The sequence below is a fragment of the Vombatus ursinus genome, unplaced genomic scaffold (assembly GCF_900497805.2).
Source record: "Vombatus ursinus unplaced genomic scaffold, bare-nosed wombat genome assembly UNPS02010769.1, whole genome shotgun sequence".
Classification (NCBI taxonomy): Eukaryota; Metazoa; Chordata; class Mammalia; order Diprotodontia; family Vombatidae; genus Vombatus; species Vombatus ursinus.
The window spans coordinates 3,133,218-3,153,988 of record NW_020950547.1 but is presented as its reverse complement, the minus strand read 5'-3'; the positions used below and the strand labels follow the sequence as shown (position 1 = coordinate 3,153,988).

The window sequence follows — 20,771 nt, the reverse complement described above, 5'->3', positions numbered from 1 at the left end:
ATGTCCCTGCTAGTTTTCAGTCCTATGATCCTATGTCTTGGCTCGCGCGTACATGGCACCGCCTCTCTTGAACCGCTTTCCAAGCCCCTCAGTCCTGCCACTCCTCCTTCTCCCCCTCTTCTGGAGGGTGAGTGCGAGAACGACGCGCATGCGCACTAAGACATTTGCCGCGTAGCTAGCTCTCCCCCCCCTTTTTCCCCCCCCCCCCCCCCCCCCCCCCGCCCCCTCCCTCTGCCCCCTACCCCCCCCCCCCCCCTCCCCTCCCCCCGCCCCCCCCCCGCGCCACCTCCATCCCGGGAGCACAGGCGCGAGCTCAGGGCCCTTGCACGGAGGAAGAAAAGAGGGGAACCCTCCGGCTCTCCCAAAGCTGCGAAGGACCCCCTTCACAGGCTCCCCCACCCCGCCCCCGCCCCCCACCCCCCCCCCGCCTCCTCCCAATTGTGCATTTTTGCAGCCGGAGGCGGCTCCGAGATGTGGCTCTGAGCTAAGCCCAAGGCGAGGGGAGAACCAAGAGAAAAGAAGGGAGGGGGGACCTCGAGGTGTTTGATTTGGGGGCGCATCCTCCCCGCCAGCTAGCTCCAGCGGAGGGGCTCTTAACTATTGCCTTCTCACTCCCTTCCTCCTCCGATCCCAGAGCTCGCTGCGCTTTGCAGAAAGAAAAGACAAAAATAAGGGCGAGGAGGAAAACGGGGGACCCCCCGAAGGGGGGCACAGACTAAAAGGAGCCAGATTACGGAGGAGGGGGCTGTTTGCATCGGCCCCTCACCACCATGCTGAGCCCGCTGCTGCTGCTGCCGCTGATCTTGGCTCTGGCCACAGCGGCTATGGATGGTGAGTGAGATTCCCCCCACCCTCAGCCCCTTCCCCGAGGACGCCCCCTCCCCAGTCCCCACCTCTTACTGCAGAAAGGGGAGGGAGTCGCGGAGTGGGGGTGCCTTTTGTTATCCGGGTTCAGCTGACACAGCAGCGCCCCGGCTGGGGGCTGGGAGCAGGGGTCCGGGTTGGCTGGGGGTGGGGAGCCTGGGTGGAAGATGCTTCCCGGACCCCCCAGTTCAGACAAAGACTGACTTGGGGGGCAGACCTGGCGCCCCCTTAGTGCCAGCTAGAATAGAGGGAGGCCTATACTGTCCCTATTTCTAGCGGAGGACGTGTCCCGGGCCCCCCACCCCTCCATCCCTATCTGAATTGTGAAGGAATCTGAATTTGCATTAAACATCTGCAAAAGGCGGGGGGGGGGGGGGGGGGGCCCGGGGGGGGGGCGGCGGTGCGTTTCTGATGCGTAGAGGGGGGAAGCCGAAGGGGGAAGTAATTTTCCGAGGTGCCCACACTGGGCAGAGGTGTGAGGAGAGGACTTATGTACTAAAAGATTGACTGGGCCCTGGAGCAGGAGTGGAGGAAATGGGTTCTGAAATGACCGGGTTCTAGCCTAGGCCTCCAGGGTTCCACATCTTTCTACATCCCCCCTTTTGTGGGCCTCTTGTCAGTAGCCAGGGTTGGGTTGAGCTGTATTGGGATGGAGGTGGGAGAGGTGGGGGTTGTTATGTTACTTCGAATTTCCCTTCTTAATTTCTGGAGGTTTGGGATGAAATGTCAGACGTCATCAGTGAGGAGAGGGGCTGGGAGTCTGGTTTGGATCACTGAGGTGGGGGCATAGAGTGCTTTTCTGGTACCCTCACACTTTGGACTAGGAGGAGAGTTTGGTGATGGGCGAGAGGGGGTATGCCGCTGCTGTTTTCTATTCTGCAACTTAAGTGAATTTGTTTTTAATTTCTCCCCCCTCCCCCTTCTCCCTTTGCATAATGCAGACATCAGCTCTAGCAGGAGCTGTATGTGCTTTAGGGAACTGGGGGTGACCTCTTGCTCCCTCTCCTTTCCCCCTCTTTGGCTATTTTTCCTATTTAACCCTGAATCATGGGTTCAAGTCTTGTCTAAGTCAAGAACAGGGACGAATAGATTGGGGGTTGGGCTGGGCTGAGCTGAGCCCCAGAGATTGTGTGTGGGGTGCCTCACCACTCTCTTCCCCCAGGGGGCTCCATACTCTGCCCACAGCAAGAAATAACCCTCCCTCCCCAGGCCCCCCACACCTCCACCCCCACTTCCAATCTCCAAAACTTTGCCAAGTTTGGGGTTGGGAAAGTTTTTCTCAGAAATCCAACTGCCCTGTCCCCCTCCCCCCTGACCTCAATGAGAATCAAAGACCCTCTTACTTTGGTTAAGAGTGGGGCTGGGGAGGGGAAGAGAAGTTTGGGGAGCAGAGGGTCCCAAGTAAGTAGAGAGGGGGGAGATTCATTGCCCCCTTCCTCAATTATACTATCTTTAAGGACTCTCTGTCTTCTTTGGGCTAGGAGGAAAACAAAAACAGAAATTGCCCAGTTTAGAGGAAGGGAAGATCTCTGCTCTCATCTCTTCCCAAACCAGCCTATCTCTGCCTGCTGTACCCCAAATAATCATATTTAACTTTTTTTCCTTCAGTGAGGAAGTTCAAGTGTTGGGAAACTGAGGCAAAAAGAATTGGGACACTTGGTTCTGGGAAAGATTAGGAAGGATCAGAAAAGTTAAGAAGAGAAAACAATTTGGTTGGGGGGGTGGAAGAGGCTGGAGGGGCCACTGTGGGGAACAGAAAACATCCTGAGATGTTCTCCCTGGCCCAGCTGGAGTTTCACAATGGGATGAGAAAGGGACACAGCTGTCTTGTGTACAGGGGCTCTAATGCTGGTTTTGGCTACCCCCTCTGGAGTGTGTGTGTTTGGGGGGTGGGGGTGGTGTGGTATTGCAACACATTCTATTCTGCTCACAGTTGAGGCGCTATTCTCCCTAATTGTTGCCTTTCTCCAATAATGCCCCCTCCCCAAATTCCAATGATCTCAGGCCATACTGTACCCAAAGAATGAGATGAGAGAGGTGGTTGTAAATATGGGAAGAGCAATGAATGAAGCACAATAAAGTTAGGGAACCTAGCCTTGAGTACTAGCTATGTAACTATGGGCAAATTATTTCACCTTTTCAAACACCCGCTTCCTCACTTGTAAAATGATGGTAATAAAACTTGCACTATCTACCTCACAGGGCTGTTGGGGGAAAAGTGCTTTGTAAACTCTGAAATGATGTATAAATTTACATTAATATTAAGGAAAAAACTTTTGGATTGTCACCTAAAAGTCCATGTTGTTTTGTTTCTGTACCTCAGTTTCCCTCCTTAGACACTTCTTGCCATGTGGTGGTAATTGAGTAGGAAGAGGTTATTCTTCTCTCTGAATCAATAGAATAGCTTAGGGAAGAGTTGATTGGAGTTCCTTTTCCCCAAATCTTCCTCCACTCTCTGTTTACTCTATACTGTACCCCCTCTCTACCTTCCCCAGATCATCTTCCTCTCTTCCCCTCCCCCAGCCGTGGAGTTTAGATCATACCTCATCCAGAGTTGTCTTCTAGTACTCCTCCCTCCACCCCACCCCTATGCCAAACTGGGGCAAGGAATCGCCCTCCCAAACATACGTGTTCCCCTCACTTCTGGGAAGTTTTCTTTCACATCTAATCATCCTCTCAGCTTCTACCCTCAGTGGAGATGGAAAATGGAGGGTCTAATTCCTGGGTCACTGAGCCCTAACCCCTCCCCTGAATCATGAGTGGAAGGGTTCAGGACGTGGTCCCAATGATTTGCTTTTGGGGAATCCTCAAGGTATATGTTAGCACAGTTGAATAAGGGTTTTCTGACCTAAGTTTTCCCTTGGGGTTTCATCCAAGGTGGGCCTGGGGATGTATGCTTGGGTTGGGGATGCTCAGTTTCTCCTCTCAGTCGCTGGCTCTGTAGCCAGGTTTCAGCTCCATCAGCAGGAATCAGCATTGTTTAGAGAAGGAAGCAGTCGACTCTGGAGTGTTTCCGGAGCCTGTGGCCTGGAGGCATCAAGCGTGAAACCACCCTCTGTGGTGATGGAGGGAGATTGGGGTGGTGGGGTCATTTGTCCCTTGCCTGCTCCTCCCCTTCTCCCACCCCAGCCCCGGGTATCTTTCAGGGTAGATGCCCAGCTCTTAATTTCCCCTTCTCACCCTTCCAAGTCTCCCTGACTTGGAAAGGCCTTGACATGAGTCCTAACCGCTTTCCTTCTCTGTGTAGTGTGAGTTTGTCCCCCACTCCTGGTAATTCCAGGCTAAGTACAGGCAGCTGGGAAGGGACCTTAGTCCCCTCAGCCCCATTTCTACACTGTTGCTTCCATGATGGTGTCATTGGCTGGGTTCACCCCAGGACAGCTATGTCATTGTCTCTGGCAGGCTGTCACTTAGATTGTCGACCCCTCCCTGTCTCTCTCCTCTCTCTGTCTCCCCTCCCTGTCAGTCTTTCTTACCTTTTTTCACTGGACTCATCTGTCTTTGACATCTCTCTGTTTCTGCTCACCCCCTAAGTCTGTATCATGTGCTCTCTCTTGAGCTGGCCGAGGTGATGAGTTCTTACGCTTCCAGTGAAAACTGGACAAAATTAAATGTCTCCCCTGCTCCCCTACTCAGGGAGCAGGTATTAAAAGGGGAGTCTCAGGGTATAGTGAGTTTACTGTATCCCATGGGCAGAGGGTGAAGTGAGGGGCTGAGGCAGCATCAGGAGAAAGAGAACTTGGACTTCATGGGGGATTTTCCAATAATTAAAGAGATCAGAGGAAAGATTTGGGGAATCTAGTTAGCCTAGGGAATTTACTTCCTTGCAAAGTATAGGCACATAGGGTTGGGATTGTGAAGGCAGAGGGATAGATGTGATGACCTCTAAGGATAGCTTGGTGGTCTGGGTTTAATTTGTGGGGTCAAAGAAAAATCTTGTGGGGAGGGGGGGTTAAGGGTCAGACTCATGTCCTGCTGAGTCAATATTGACTCAGGGTGGAGGGGGCCCTTTTCTCCTCCCCCCGGCGGTCTGAGCCACCCCATCCGTCCATCCTGGCCACAGAGCAGAGGCCCAGACTCAGGAATGACAAAAATGTGTCTGAGCCTCTGGGAGCCTCCAGAGCTGCGGGGTAACACCCAAAATACATTAAATCAAGTAAAAAGTTCCAGGTTTGGGCCTGGGAGGCCCTTCTGTTATCCCCATTCCCAGTTTCTCTGAAAGTTCATATTCCTGTACACTGTGCCCCGTAGAGTGATCCTCCAGCCCCCCACCTTCTTCTCTTCCCTTAAATATATTCTATATGGTTCCTTTCCTTAGATGGCCCCAGGAGGAGAATATTAATCTCTCCCTTTGCCTGTCCCAGGTCTCTCCAGCCTTTTGGGAAATCCCCTTACAGACCACTTCCCTTCCCTCTCAAGCTGCTCTTTATTGGCATAGGGAAGGTCCAACACCCCTTTATTCCAAGATTCTGCCTTCCCAACTTCTCTTCCCTGAAGAGAGGCCTTTGCCTTCTTTTCCTTCTCCAGATCTTGATCTCTTCCTGCCCTCCCCCTCTAGCTCCAGTCTCCTTCTCCTTAAGGTCCCAGAAATGGACTTTAGAGGGCCTCAGCCAGAGTCTGAGCAGGATGGGGGGGGTCCATGTTGTGTCTGGCCCAATGCTTCCAGTGGGTCATTCTTAGTGGCCCCAGGGGCCAGGACTGGGCCAAGAGCCCAGGGTGGGGGGTGGGAAGAGCAGGGGTATCAGCTAGCTTTAGCATGGCGGTCACATTCGTCTAGAAGCGAAGCTGAGAACAGACGCCCCTTCTGTGCTGCTGGCTGGATTCTCTCCCTCCCTTCCTCCCTTTCCCTCTCTCTTCTTTCTCCCAGAAGTTTGTTACCCAGCCAGCTGCCCCCCCCCAAACTCCAGCTCCCTCTCCTCCTCCAAATGGAAATAGACCAAAAATCGCCTCTTGTCACTGTTCTACTGGAACCTAGCCTGTCTATGCAGCTGGTCAAGGAACACCACCAACTCAGGAGCTGGAAACGACTGACTGGTTCTTCCTAGAGGCATCTGTACCTCCCAAGTTTGAGTACCTTGTCAGCTTCCCTCTGTCTTCAGTGCTAGACAAAGGTTGAGGGGGTTCCTGTGGTTTTAGATTCAGGTGATTATGGATAGGGAAGGCAGGGAAGAATGTTTGCAACTCCAAGTGAAGCAAATTCTAAGTCCCTACAGATGAGTATGACTGGTGGTATTAGATAAAAAACCTTATCTTAGCCATGTCCGTTATCTGAAAGTGAGTTACTGAAGTGGTACCGGCCTGTCCTCCAGATCTGCCTGCCTTCTCCCAGGCCTCACAGAGTCCAGAAGAGGTCTTAGGGTTATCACTTCCTTTTGCTGACAGGCAGGTCAGCAGTGTCCCCCCCATCCTGCGGGCCTGGTTGGGGAGGGGGAGCAGAGCGGCACAGGGGAATGCCTTTGGGAAGGAAAAAGGAGCCCTGAGCTCTACCCTTCTTTGCTTTCCCTTTCTTCTTCAGTCCCTCCCCTCCCCCCCCCAAAGAGCACATCTGGTTTGTGAATCTTACTCATTCCAGCTTTCGGAGTTTGCCAGCTGCTGTTTCCTCTATCGAACTCTGGCCAAAAATGAAGGGGGGGTGGGGGGAAGCGGAGGCTGAGGGACCAAGCAGAGGCTAGGGGAGGCGGGGGAAGGGATAGATGGGAAGGACGCTGAATGGGACTTGGATGGGGAGAGGCCAGGATAAGCAACAAATGACCCGGTCTGGGCCCTGACTTCGAGTTCAGGGCAAAGAAAGAGGATTGGTGAAAGAGAAGTAAAAGTGGAGTGTGACTAGGGCCTAAGAGTACTAGTTCTCTGTTCAAGTATCCCACCTGCCTCTGAATCCCATTCTGCACCACTCCCAAATCCCCCCCCCCTCCAGCCAACGGAGTTGTTGAGGGAAGAGGACTGTTCTTCCGAATGCTAACGAGCTCCATTTCCCGGGAAGACCTCACAGCTGGTCCAGTGGGGCAATGAACTCAGCATTATCCACCTCCTCAAGGGCCCTTTATTTGGGGCTGAGGGCTAGGATGGATTGGGGGTGGGGGAGCTCCTGGGGCCTGGCAAGACCATCCTTGATGCATTTCCTGGGTTTTGCTAAGGTCCTGGCTGGAGGCCTGGACCCCCTGGTGGGGGTAGGGGGAGGAAGTGGTGGTGGTGGCAGGGGGAGGTCTGGAGAGACGTGGGAATGGGGGTGGGGAGAAAAAGGGATCTGAGGGGAATGTCGCCCCAAAAGAGAAGATCTAGGAAGTGGAGGAGATAGCCCCTGGCTTGGGGACTCTGAAGAGACATTTTCTGGAAGAGAGGGACCCACCATTTCCTCTCCCCATAGAAGGAAAGGCAAGAAGAGAAGGGATTTAAAGTGCTCCAGGAGGGAGGGAGATGAGACCTCAGGTGAGGTGAGAGAAGGAGGAGACTAAGGGATCTTCTCCCCTGAAGAATAAAGTATCCACAGACCCTGTTTACATAGGCCAGAGTGGGGAAACAAAAAAATTAATGAGGTGGCTAAGTGATGCCTTGGCAGGCCCTCTAATTCTTTATATTTATATGATTTAGCATTCTTTATTTACAGAGGTAACCTTAAGAGGCCTAGTCTTAGGGTACCATCCTGGCCTTGAGTATCAATCCTCCCAACTTTACTGATTCCTTAGACCATATCAATTGGGGTGTCCCCATGATGGGGCGAGTCTGTTGCTTTGATCATCCTCCATGTAGCTGGGTCCTCAACTCAAAGATCCCTTTTGGATGCCTGACCTCCACCCCTATGCAGTATCATGTGGTTACTTTGACTGGAATCTAACTTAGTCATTGTTCTAAGTGGCTTCAAAGAGAAAGGAAGACATCCCAATCTTGCCTGTGGGCTATCAGCTCAGCCACAGTTGATGCCAAGGGCAGCTCTAACCTAGTACCTGTGTGGGTGCCAGAGTTTTGGGGTGTGGGGGTGGAGCTGGGTGGAACTAGAGTTCAAAAAGAGGGAATGTCTGGATGGGGTTGGGGGTGGCAAGGAGATTAGGAAGAACTAATTCTCCAGGTCTGGTTAAAGCAGGAAGGCAAGATAAGGGGAAAAAAGTATTTAAGGCTTAACTTTTCTCTTGGAAGTCAGCCTTATCCATCAGCTTCTTACTGGGGTAGGGAAAGCTGGTGTCTGGCCTGAGTGACCCTGAGCCAAAGGGTCTGTGACCCCACTGTGGGGGAGGGGGAAAGGAAAGGCAGCCTTGGAGGTTGTTGTGAGGTGGGGGTGGAAGGAGAAGTGGAATGTGTTCCCTGGAGATTCCTGCCTCCAAGCCCCCCTCCCTGCCTCACCAGGTACACAGCGTTCTGGGAGTGACCCACAGGCTCTGGCCATGGCTCTCTCCCTCCTCCCTTCTGCATTTAGGCCATGGCTAAGAGCCCAGGCTGGATAGGGGAAGAGTGTTGGGGGAGGGAATAGGGGGCTCTAAACCCCAGAGGAGGATTCCAGTGCTGTGGGGCTGGCCCTGATCCTCTCTGATGCCCCCATTCTTTCTTTCTACCCCAACTCTCGGCAGTCCCCAAGACCTGCAGCCCTAAGCAGTTCGCTTGTAGAGACCAGATTACCTGTATCTCCAAAGGCTGGCGGTGTGATGGAGAAAAAGACTGTCCAGATGGCTCCGATGAGGCCCCTGAGATCTGTATGTACCTCTGGTTCCCTCTTTTACATTTCCTTGATACTATTCCTTTCCGGTTTTGCCTCATGCAAAGGTCATGGAAAAGGAGAGGCCTTAAGAAGAGACTTTATCAGACCCTGAATGAGCCAAGGGCCTATTTTATCAAATGGTGGTCAGGTGGTACAGTATACTAGACCTGGAGTCAGGGAGGCCTGAGTTCAAATCCAGCCTCAGACATTTACTAGCTGTATGACCCTAGGCAAGTCACTTAACCTCTGTCTGCCTCATTTTCCTTATCTGTAAAATGAGGCATATGATAGCACCTACCTCTGAGGGCTAGTGTGACAATCAAATGAGATGATATTTGTAAAGTCCTTTGCAAACCTTAAAGAGCTATTAAAGTGCTAGCTATTATTATTATGACATTGGAAACCATTACCAGAGTCATATGCTGCCTTCATATCCCTCATATTTCTCATGCTGGGACATTGTGCCCAGCATCTCCTCGATACCCTTTCCCCCCTACCCAATACCAGATTCCTCCTAGGTCTTGTTATATCCCCTACCTGCATATCAGGCCACCTAGCTCTGGAGGCCACGTAGGCCTTCCATACTCGTGTATACATCTCCCTCAATGCCCTTTGAGCTGAAGCATTCCCTTTCTTGCCACTCTGGCCTCCTCCTCCTCCTCCCCCTGCCCTAATAAGTGGTGTAATCAGCATGAGCTGCTTAAACCAGGAGAAAGGTTCCCCTCCCTGCCAGCTAAGAGTGGGGATGGGGGTGGAGGAACCCGATGGTAGGGCCCTCGGAGCGCAGGCCACAGGCAAATACCTGGTCCATCCCCCTTCCTTACACAGTGCTCCCTCCCTCCCCACACAGATCATCCAGATTCACTGTGATGGGAATGAGCCCCCTCCCCACAGGGGCCCAAATCAGAACTCTAAATCTGTCCTTCCCTAAACACTTGGGCTTCTTGGACTCTTCCTGGACATGCCTGCCACCCCCCTAATAATTACCTGGAGTAATTTTAATTTTAGGGCTCATAAGGGGCTGCCAGTTTTCTTTGATCTTCTCTCTCTCTTTTACTCTCTCTCTGGCTCTCTGTCTCTCTCTTTCTCTGTCTCTCTGTCTCTCTATCTCTCTGTCTGTGTCTGTGGCTCTCTGACTGTTTCTGTCTCTTTCTCTCTGTCTCTCTGTTGGTCTCTGGCTCTCTGTTTCTGTTTCTCTCTTTCTGTGTCTCTGTGTCTCTGTGTCTCTCTCTGTCTCTCTGTTTCTGTTTCTCTCTGTGTCTCTGGCTTTCTGTCTGTTTCTGTTTCTCTGTGTCTGTCTCTCTGTGTCTCTGTCTCTCTGTGTCTCTGTGTCTCTCTCTGTCTCTCTGTGTGTCTCTCTGTCTCTGTCTTTGTCTCTGTCTTTCTGTCTCTGTCTCTTTCTGTCTCTGTCTCTGTGTAACACTCTCTCACACACACACACACACGCACACACACACCCCTGCCTGTCGGGTAAGGGACATTCTGCAGGGTGGCTGTCTCTAAGCCACAGCTATTAATGCTGTCCTTTCAGAGCAGGGGTAGGATGCATGGTCCTAATGGTACCTCCTTCCTCTACTTCTCTCTCCCCTATTCCTTGGGGTGGAGATTTTGGCAAAGAGTCATCCAGGTCATCAGGTATTCTTTGGTGCCTAACCCCTAGGTGTTCAGTGTCCTGTTCAGGACAAAGGCTGCCCCCCTCCTTCGTGATCTCTGTTTGGTTTAACTTGGATGTTGCCAATACACACATACACCCTTCCCATCACCCCTGTTTTGCCTAAACAGGGGCTGCCTGGAAATGAGGGGGGACCGGCCAAAGAGCATGATGCAAGACCTGGCCCCCCTCCCAGGCTTGTCCAGCCACTCAGTGCTCTCTGAGATTTTGAATATAGTCCTGTCTTGTCTTTGGGTCTACTGCTAAGGGAGGAAAGATAAGGAGGACAGGAAGTCAATTCACTGTAACCTTTGGCCTTTCCCTGAATCTTCTACCAGACAGGTCTAGGTTCTTGCCCCATCCCAGGCCCCATCTTTTCCAGAGCCATGAGCTATAGAGAAGGGTCTTGTGACTTAGTAGGATTTTCTGCCTCAGATACACTATAATACTACTCTGCCTTCCCCCTCACCCCAGACACTTGACCCCAGCCCGCCCTCCCTGTACCGTTCTCCCCTGGTCCTCCTGTTCCTTCTCCCCCACCCCCCAACTCCGAACAATAACACTGCCTAGGTTGCCAGGAACATGGGGCCTGGAGCCTGGCAGAGTGCATGGCAATAGAGCTTGTCATTGTGTTTGCCTGAGGCCTGGTTTTTCCTTGACTTTGTGCTAATCAGCATTTATAGGGAGGCAGCAAAGCCTGGGGTTCTGTTCATGGGGGTAACTCAGCACAAGACCCCAAAAGGGAGAAGATTGGTAGCTCCTGGTGGGGAGAGGGGTTGCTGTTGAACTCCAAATGCCTCACTTCAGCCTTCTGTCAAATAGGGGAAGGATACTGTCCTATCCTGGAGGGAATGGTCAGCTCGCCCATAGTAACCAGAACCTGCCACTGACCTTCTCCTCATCCCCCTTTCCTCCTCCTTCATTTTCTCCTTCCCCAGGCCCACAGAGCAAGGTCCAGAGATGTCAACCTAATGAACACAATTGCCTTGGCACAGAGCTGTGTGTGCCCATGTCCCGTCTCTGCAATGGGATACAAGACTGCTTTGATGGCACTGATGAGGGACCTCATTGCCGAGGTATGGCGACACCATATCCCCACCACCCACTCCTGTGCTGCGGCCTCCAGAAGCAACTGTATTGGGAGAGAGCATTGGACTGGGAGTCAGAACTCAAAGTTCTACCACCAATTGATGGGACCTTTCTCCTTCTCTAGCTAGGTTTCCTAATCTGTAAAATGAAGTAGTTGGTCCAGATGATCTTGAGTTTCCTCAGCCTTGGGATGTGGTTTCTATTGGGGGCGGGGGAGAAACAGCAGGGGAAATCGGTTGTCTACCCATTGCCTTGGGCAGAAATGTTAACTTCTCATTTAGTCTGAGAAGGGAGGATATGGGCCTGTGGAGGTCAGGGTCCTCTGGGTGTGTTTATGGTGAGTCTTGGATGAGGAGCTTATATCTTAGGGGAGAAAGTTCAGGGCTAGATTTCAGATAAATTGTGACTTTTCACTCCTCTTCCCCACTTCCCTGAAACTCTTAATCCTCCCTACTCCTTTCAGAATTAGGAGCCATCCACTGAGTCCTGGACCTGACCCCAAATGGAGTCAAAGTTGAGATGAAAAGGGGATGCTGAGGAGGGAATCTAGGGGCAGGGATACATGAGAGGGGTCAGTGCTGCCATCTTGGAGGAAGCTTGAGGGAGGGAATAAGGGGGACCTTCCTGAAAGAAGGTTGTGTGTATACTTTATGGGGAAGGATAAATGGAGTGATGGCTGATGGACCATCTACCTTGAAGAAGGCTGGTGCTGGGGGAAAGGAGCAGCAAAGGTAGCCATCCTGGAGAAAACTACATGGTGGGGTAGGGAGCTGAAGGAGAGCCAACCTGGAAAATGCTTGGGGGGAAGAGGGGGTCACAGAGGAAGCCTGGACGAGATTGAGGGAAAGGGAAAAGGGGATTGAGTCCCTGGCTGGGAGATGGGGTGGGGGTGGGGGGTAGGCACTTCACCACTACTACAGGATAAGAGGAAGGTTCTTCATGTACATGTGGGCCAAGTAGTTGGAAAACATCTGCCTTCCGGAGGAGTCACATCTGGATTCTGTTCACTGTTTAGGGATGGGGGGTGGGGAGGAGAGGAATTTGCAAACGATTTTTTTTTCTTCCTCCTTGTTTATTTTGGCTCTTGTCTCTGGGGCTTGTGGGGTAGGAATGGGGGAATACAGAGGGTCTAGGGTTTGAACTCTCCTTCACCCCCCCACCCCTTTTCCACCTATATTGATCGTTTTTTAGGGGCATTGGGGCAGGAGTCAAAAGTGGGCAGGTTAAAGGTCATTTTCTTTGAAGTCACAATGTTTCTTCCTCCCACTACTTCAAAAACCCAATGTCCCCTAAACCTGGAGTTTGAACTCTGGGCTTATCAGCTTCCTGTGACTTGTGTCTCTATGCCCCAAAAACCCAGAAGCCACTGGCATCTGCCCCCCCTCCAAAAAAGGGAATATTTAACTCTGAGATCCAAAGAATAAGACATTTTCACTTCTTTTGTGGGGGAATAGATGCAGCCTTATTGTCTCGCTACCAACACCCCCAAGCTCCCTCTGCCAGGCTTACAGCTTTTAAACCTTTAGCAGATCAAGCAGTTCTCAATCTCTGATGCCGGGGCTGGTGGGTAGATAGACAAAGGGGTCTTTGTGGTGGGGCTGCCCGGCCACACAGCCCCACTCGAGGACTGCTAATTGGGTTTCAGGCCTGGGGGAACAGGTGTTCCCCTACACACATTTTCTTCCACCTCTCAGCTCATTCAGCTCTGTCGTCTGGGTGGAAGTGGGTCATGGGCAGAAGAGGGAAATGGGGAAAGGGTCCAGAGGGGAACTTAAGTTCTGCTTCTCCAGCATCTTTTTTCTACCCACCACCACCACTACCACCCCTAGGCAAAGATTGCTGGGTTGTTAGAAGGGGGAGGGAGGAGGAGGGAGCTTCGGGATAGGAGGTGGAGCTCTGAGGGGAGGCACACTCCCTTACACTGAGCATCATCATAGCCCCTGAGCACTCAGCCCCAGGCCATCCCATCTTCTCATTCAGGCCAGAGGCAAGGAATACCATTACTTTCCTTAAGGAAGAGACAGAGAACTTCCTAGTGGGAAAGAACATGAGAGCACATGATAGGATTCTGTTAATGGAATTCTGTGTGTATCTGTGTCTGTGTGTCCATCTTCCCCCTTCCCCAGAGCTCCAAGCCAACTGCTCCAGAGCGGGCTGCCAGCATCACTGTGTGCCCACACTCAGTGGGCCCTCCTGCTACTGCAACAGCAGCTTCCAGCTCCAGAGTGACAATAAAAGCTGCAAAGGTGTGTATGTATGTGTGTGTGTGTATCTGTGTGTGTGTGAGAGAGAGACGGAGACAGAGACAGGAGAGAGGAATAAAAAGAGAGAAAAAAGGAAAAGATGGAGGGAGAGGAGGGAGGAGGGGAAATGCAGAGGAGGAAGGAAGGAGGAAGGATAGGTAAAGGGAAATCACATGAATAAACATTTATTAAGCACTTACTATGTGCTAAACACTGTGCTGGATACTGTGGTCACAATAACCAATAAATCAATCAATAATCAAGAAATATTTATCAAGCACCTCAGTGGGCTAGGCGCTGGCAATACCAAGACAGAAAGGAAAGTCATTTTCATCCATTTCTCAGACTGCCAATCAAATCAAAACTAAAAAAGCACATGACAAATTTAAGAAGCAAGAGAATTCCAGGATAAAATATTAGCCAGGCTGGTCAGATCCTAGCTAGCTGGCTATCCTAGTAACTGTAGCTGATACAGAGGTCATCTCTGCACTCAAGGACCTCACATTCTGCTAGAGGAGAGATAAGACAGAGACACAAATAACTGTTTTCCAAGGCAGAATTGAGAGACTGTGTGGTATAGCAGATAGAGAGATGGTCTAGGAGTCAGGAGGGCCTGAGTTCCAGTCCTGCCTCCAACATGACTGTATGACCCCAAGCAAGTCATTTAACCTCTCAATGACCTAGGCAGTTCTCTGAGACTATAAATTATAAATGAGTAGCTGATATGTATATTGGAGACAGTTTCTACTTCAAGGACATCTCTGTACTATATAAGGCAGAGTGTGATAAATAGCATAAAAGGTCACTTACAACAGTCCCCTTTCCCTTGCCTTTGATTCTTTCCTCTTGACCAATCTATCTCATGTCCAATAAGCTGCCTAGCCCTGATGATTCTGTCTCTGAAATCTTTCTCACAGTCATAGTCTCCTCTCTCTTCCCATTGCCACCCCTTAATACGGACCTTCATTACCATCCTTCTCTCTGACCTCCACTCAGTCCCTATTCTAGCCCATCCTTTACATAGCCACCAGACTCATTTTTCTTAATGCACGGGTCCAATTAGGGTCATTTCTCTGTTCAAAACCTTTGAATGACTCCTTATCGAGGGAATATTCAGGAAAGTCTGAACTCAGCTTGGAATTCAAAGCCCTGTGCAATTCTCTGCCACCCTACCTTTCCAGCCTTATCTTATACTACCTGCCTCCACATACTCAATGCTCTGGCCAAATAGCAGTACTTACTATCTTCTCCATGTTTTGTACTCACCCATCTCTGTCCCTTTGCTCACCCTGTTGTGTTCTGTACCTCAAATGTCTTTCCCCAGTCCTTGAGGCCTATTGAATTTCTACCCATTCTGTAAAGCACAACTCAAATGCTTTTGAGGCATCTTCAATATTAGGTAATGCCTTATCTGATCCCCCCAGTCAGTAATGACTTTCCCCCCTTAGCCCTCACCTGAAACTTTGTACCAATTATTCAAACCAATTCAACAAAGATTTACTAAACTTTAGCCTGTGGTGACCCAAAGTTGAAAAAAGGACATAGCCACCACCCTCAAAGACCTTATAGCCCATTGGGTTGGATATGACATAAACAAGTGTGGTATAAGGTCAGAGTTACCTAGATTCTGTTGACATAGGACATGGACCTTGGAACTCATCTCATCCAGGGCATTGTGATACTAATGGACTTATAAGCTAAGAATGGATCAGGTTGCTTTTTTTTACATTTTAAATAAAGTTTTATTGTGTTTCAAAATGGGGGAAGACATTAGCTCCCTAGCTGTACAAGGACAGGCAGCAGGCTGGATGTGCACGTCTGGCCATAGTTTACTGATGCCTGATCTAGTCCACATCCTCCATTTTTATAACTAAGGAAACTAAGGACCAGAGAGCTTAGGTTGATTTCCCAAGACTACTCAGGTCGTGATAAGGGCTAAGCAAAGATCCAGATAAAACGCTGAATGAACACGTTGAGGCAGGAGATATCCTAGTCAGTCAGGAAGGGAAGAGAGTCAGTATGAGGCAGGGGTCAGGGAAGACTTCTTAGAGAAGGTGGCAACTGAACTGGGCCTTGAAAAAGTAAAAGGATTTCAGCAGGTGGGAATGAGAAGAGAGTGTATATCTAGCCTGGGGGACAACTTCTGCAGATGTATGAAGGCCAAGATCAGAAAACAGCTAGCAGTCCAATGTGATTGGAACAGAAAAGAATATTTTAAGGGGTATAATGGGAAATAATACTGGAAAGATTGATTGGAACCAGATTGTGGAGGACTTCAAATGCCAGGCAAAGAATTATGTATTTTATCTTTTAGGCAACAGAGAATGTAGTGATCAGATCTTATGTATGTATGATGGATGTCTTATTTTGTGTTGTAGTTAAATCAGTCAGGCAATAGCAAACATTTATCAAGAGCCACTAGTATGTGCCTGGTACTCTGATAGAGCCTGAGGATAGAAAACCAAAAATCAAACAATCCCTGCCCTCAAGGAACTGACATTCAATGGGAGGAGAGAACATGTGCACCTATCAGTATAGCAGGGTTTAGGATGTATAAGGTGTGTGGGGAATGGTTGAATGCTCTAACTAGCGGACAACTACAGCAACCCTCATGCCTCTCTAACTGATACTGGTTCGTTCCGTGTTCCTTCTCTACCCGGGTTCTAAGGCAATCAAGGGATATATGCTGATACATATATACACACACACATAGATTCCTACATATGATATATATTTATATATAAATAAAAATGTACAGTCTTTCTCATGAATTAAATCAATCAGACCGCACTCCAGTTTACAAAAACCACTTTTCCTATTATCTCTGTCTCTTCTTCTCTTTCTTTCTCTCTATCTTCTACCCCCTCCCCCATCCAATTAGGCTTAAATAAGTAAACATCAACGTTATCAGCCATACAATTTATAAATAACATAATGAATGACAAAGGCATACTTAAGTATTTCAACAATGTAGTCAGCTGTGAGAAAGACGAGATCTAGAGTAACCTGCAACTATCGACTCCAACTGCCGACTGACTCCTCAACAATACTTTCAGAATAGTAATTAAAGGCTTTTCTTAGGATGTCTTCTCCACCAAAACATTTAAATTTAATTCTCTCAAAATGTCTCCTCAGACTCTACTTTACAATTAACTCAGTGTCTTTGGAAAGAAGTCCATTTAGTACTTACTCTGTCTTTACACAGTCTCTTCAAGCCATGATAGTCGAACTCTATCCCAAGATTCCATTCCGTCTCAAAGATTCAGTACCAGTATCCAAAGTCTTGATGAGAAAGGCTGTGTAAACTAGGATTCCATTTCTAGATGAAGTAAATACAAGGTAAATCGTTTGATAAGGCACCAACAGTTAGGAGAATTCAGAAAAGTCTTCATAGAGGAGATGGCTTCTGAACTGAGTTTGGAAGGAAACCAGGCATTTTAAAAGGCAGAAATGTGGGAGTGCATTGCAGGCATGAGGGACAACCTATGTAAAGGCATAGTGACGGGAGACAATCGTCTTTGAAGAACAAGGAGACCAGTTTGACTGTATGGAAGGTTTTTTTGGGTGGGAAAGATATAGATAGATAAACACGCATACATATATATACACACACACACATATGTATACATATATACACACATAGATACTTATTATATATTCGTATATACACATGTGTATATATGTATGTATCTACAGACACCTATACATATATATATACATACACACACACACACACACACACACACATATATATATATATAAAGACAAGAAGGTAGGTTGTAGTCAGTTTGTAAAAGGTTTTAAATACCAGAGAAGTTTGTATTTGATCCTGGAGGTAATAGCCAGCCACTTTATGGAGCAGAGGAATTAAATGGTAAGATCTGGGTTGGGGGCATATCACTTTAGAAAAGAGAGGTAACTTGAGATAGAGATAACAGTTTGGAAGCCATTTTAAGAGTCCAGATGAAAGGGGATGAGGACTTGACTATAGGTGGTGATCAAATGAGTAGAGAGAAGGAAATGATGAAGAGAAGGCAGTGTGAGGTGATGCAAAGGTAATATTGATAAGGTAAAGTGAAGGAGAATGAGGATGATTCATAGTTGTAAACCTGGAAGATTGGGAAGATAGTATTAATAGGCATAAAAGTCCAGGATGGGTAGTGGTTGGGGAAAAGATGATTGTTAATGGTTTGGACATTTTGAGTTTGAGATGCCTATGGACATTTTGAGTTTGCTGGCATGAGTGCTGATGTAGGAATGAGGTTTAAAAGGAAAAACTTGAGCTGGCTTTATAGATTGGAGCAGGTGGGGACCTTAACTGTGGCCTTGATTCCCAACCATGGATTGGGGAGTCAGCTGCATAGAAATGAGAGGTGTGTGGGGAATGGTTGAATGCTCTAACTAGCGGACAACTACAGCAACCCTCATGCCTCTCTAACTGATACTGGTTCGTTCCGTGTTCCTTCTCTACCCGGGTTCTAAGGCAATCAAGGGATATATGCTGATACATATATACACACACACATACATACACACACACATAGATTCCTACATATGATATATATTTATATATAAATAAAAATGTACAGTCTTTCTCATGAATTAAATCAATCAGACCGGGAACTGATGAGATCACTGACAGAGAGAGAAGAAAAGAGGGCCCAGGACAGAGCTTGGGATTACACTCACTATTAAGGGACACGATGTGGTTGATAAGCCAGCAAGGGAGACTGAGAAGGAATGGAAAAGAACCTGGAGGGAGCAATGTCACTAAAAACCGAGAGGAGGAGAGGGTTTACCTGAGGAGAAGGTGCTCAGCAGAGAAAGATGTGGCTGCTTATGCTCTGTGCTACATATGCCCCTACTGCTACCTAGCTGCCTACTCCATGAGGGCATAGACCCCATCTTACTTAAGTTTTATATCTCCCCTTTGCCTCCTACATTGTTCTGTATATCTGAGTAAGCACTTAATGAATATTTAATGGATTGAATTGTTGGAAGAGTAGTAAAAAGGTGTGCTTGAAGGGGGAAGGAATTTCCTTCAGCTCAGGGTTTAAAGAAGCTTCATGGAGGAGAGGAAGGAAAGTAATAGTACCTTTCATGGGATCTCTTGGTTTCTGGGCTAGGGTGTGGGGGCAGATGGAGGTCAGTGACTGGTGGATCTAACTGTGTCTTTTCTCCCCAAAGACTTTGATGAGTGTTCAGTGTATGGCACCTGCAGTCAGGTGTGTACCAACACTGATGGAGCCTTTACCTGTAGCTGCGTGGAGGGTTACCTGCTGCAACCTGATAACCGCTCCTGCAAGGCCAAGAATGGTATGTTTGTACAGAAAGACCAATCTGGACACCAAGTCCCATTGCAGTCTGGCTTTGGTTCTTCTTGGTCTCAGGCCCCTAGAGATGGTGTGGTGGTAGTGATGGGGCCTTCTTTCCCTTCCTCCTTTTCTCACAGCTACTGTTTATGTTGGGGTGGAGGTGGGGGGATCCTCTTCCCTGATCCTACTTCTTATTCACCTTCTCTTGCTTAGAGTTGGTGTGTGTGTGTGTGTGTGTGTGTGTGTGTGTGTATACGAGCGTGTTGTATGTATATTTGTCTGTGTGTGCTCTTGTGCAGAGGGGACCTACTTTCCTTAATTCTCCTGTACTCAGAGCTATATGTAGAGAAGAGGAGGAAAGCCACCCTCCCACTAACCCTCTTTTATCCAGAAGCTGGTTGGTGTGTGTGTGTGTGTGTGTGTGTGTGTGTGTGTGTGTGTGTGTGTGTGTGTGTGTGTGTGTGTGTGTGTAGGAGAATGTGGTAGGAGAATGTCTCTCTTTACATTTGTCTCTGCCCAGAGATGAAACAAGGTCACTTTCTGACCCTAATCTTCCTTTTGTCAGAGCTGGAGTATGTATGTGTGTGTGTGTAATATATGTGTGTATGTATATATGTATGTATGTATGTATGTAGTGATGGGAGATGGAGAGATGGAGAAGGGGAATTGCCTCCTCCAGGCCCTTCTTTGCCCAGACAGCTGGTAAGTGTATATGTATGTGAAGGGGAAGGTATGTTCCTCCTTCTTCTTTTGCAGATCTGGTGGAAGGGGCTTCCTTTCCCTCTTACCAGAGCTGATGAGTATGGACAGGTCTCTTTCCCTTTTTCCTCTCCCCAGAGCAGTACGTGTGTGTGTGTGTGTGTGTGTGTGTGTGTGTGTGTGTGTGTAAGTAATACTTAATACTTTCAAGTATTAACTGATGTCTTTAAGATGCATATAATTGTCAGTGTCCTGAGGATCTTAGGTCATGTTTTTTCTCTACCTTTTCACCAAAGCTGCTTCTTTTTCCTCCCCTGTCCACCTTCAAGCTCAGAATTGATATGGGTCCTCCTTCACTCTCCTTTTCTCCTCTCCTTCCCAGAGCCAGTAGACCGCCCTGCTGTGTTGCTGATCGCCAACTCCCAAAACATCTTGGCTACCTATCTGAGTGGGGTGCCAGTGCCCACCATTACACCCACAGGCACCCGCCAGACTACAGCCATGGACTTCAGTTATGCCAACGAAACTGTGTGCTGGGTGCACGTAGGGGACAGTGCTGCCCAGACCCTGCTGAAGTGTGCCCGAATGCCTGGCCTCAAGGGCTTTGTGGAGGAATATTCAATCAACATTTCTCTCAGTCTACACCGTGAGTCACAACCCCTCAAAGTAGCCCAGATTGCCTCTCAGCAATAATTCAGGTGTAGGAAAGGCAGTAATTGCCTAACGTGCAGAAGCAAGAGGATGGACAGAATGATTCCTTGTGGTTTGTTGAGAGAACAAATGTGATGACTCCTATCCAAGCATGGAAACTTAATGATAGATGGGACAATTCATGTTTGCTATGGAAGCAAGGGATTGGATGGGATGATTCCTATCTGGTGATGAAACAAGGGGATGAATAGTGGTCTTCCTGTCCAGCATGAAGCTGGATAGGAAGACTCTTGTCTGTCATGGAGACAGAAGAGAATGGGTATGATTCGTGTTTGATATGGAGGTCAATGATTCCTATCTATTATGGAGATGGTAAGGATGGGTGGAATGACTCTATTTGGTGTAGACACAGGGATAGGAGGAGGGATTTGGGTGGTGTGATCACTGTCCAGCATGGAGACAAAGGAGGATTGATGGGATCACTTGTATTTGGTATGGATGCAGGGGGTTGGATAGCATGCTTCCTGTCTGGTATGGGGACAGTGGAGGATGGGTGGGATGACTCCTGT

At 48.8% G+C, this 20,771-nt stretch overlaps 1 protein-coding gene across 1 annotated transcript in view; it reads left to right on the top strand.

The window, feature by feature from the left end:
* The first annotated feature begins 449 nt into the window (after positions 1–449).
* The window catches only part of LRP1 (LDL receptor related protein 1), a 112,655-nt gene continuing 92,333 nt past the window's right edge, over positions 450–20,771 (top strand). Inside the window, exons 1-6 of the mRNA XM_027854936.1 lie at positions 450–831; positions 8,427–8,549; positions 11,144–11,281; positions 13,421–13,540; positions 18,725–18,853; positions 19,934–20,197. Coding sequence (XP_027710737.1) covers positions 771–831; positions 8,427–8,549; positions 11,144–11,281; positions 13,421–13,540; positions 18,725–18,853; positions 19,934–20,197 — 835 coding nt within the window. The 5' untranslated portion in view covers positions 450–770. The remainder of the gene's footprint in view (positions 832–8,426; positions 8,550–11,143; positions 11,282–13,420; positions 13,541–18,724; positions 18,854–19,933; positions 20,198–20,771) is intronic.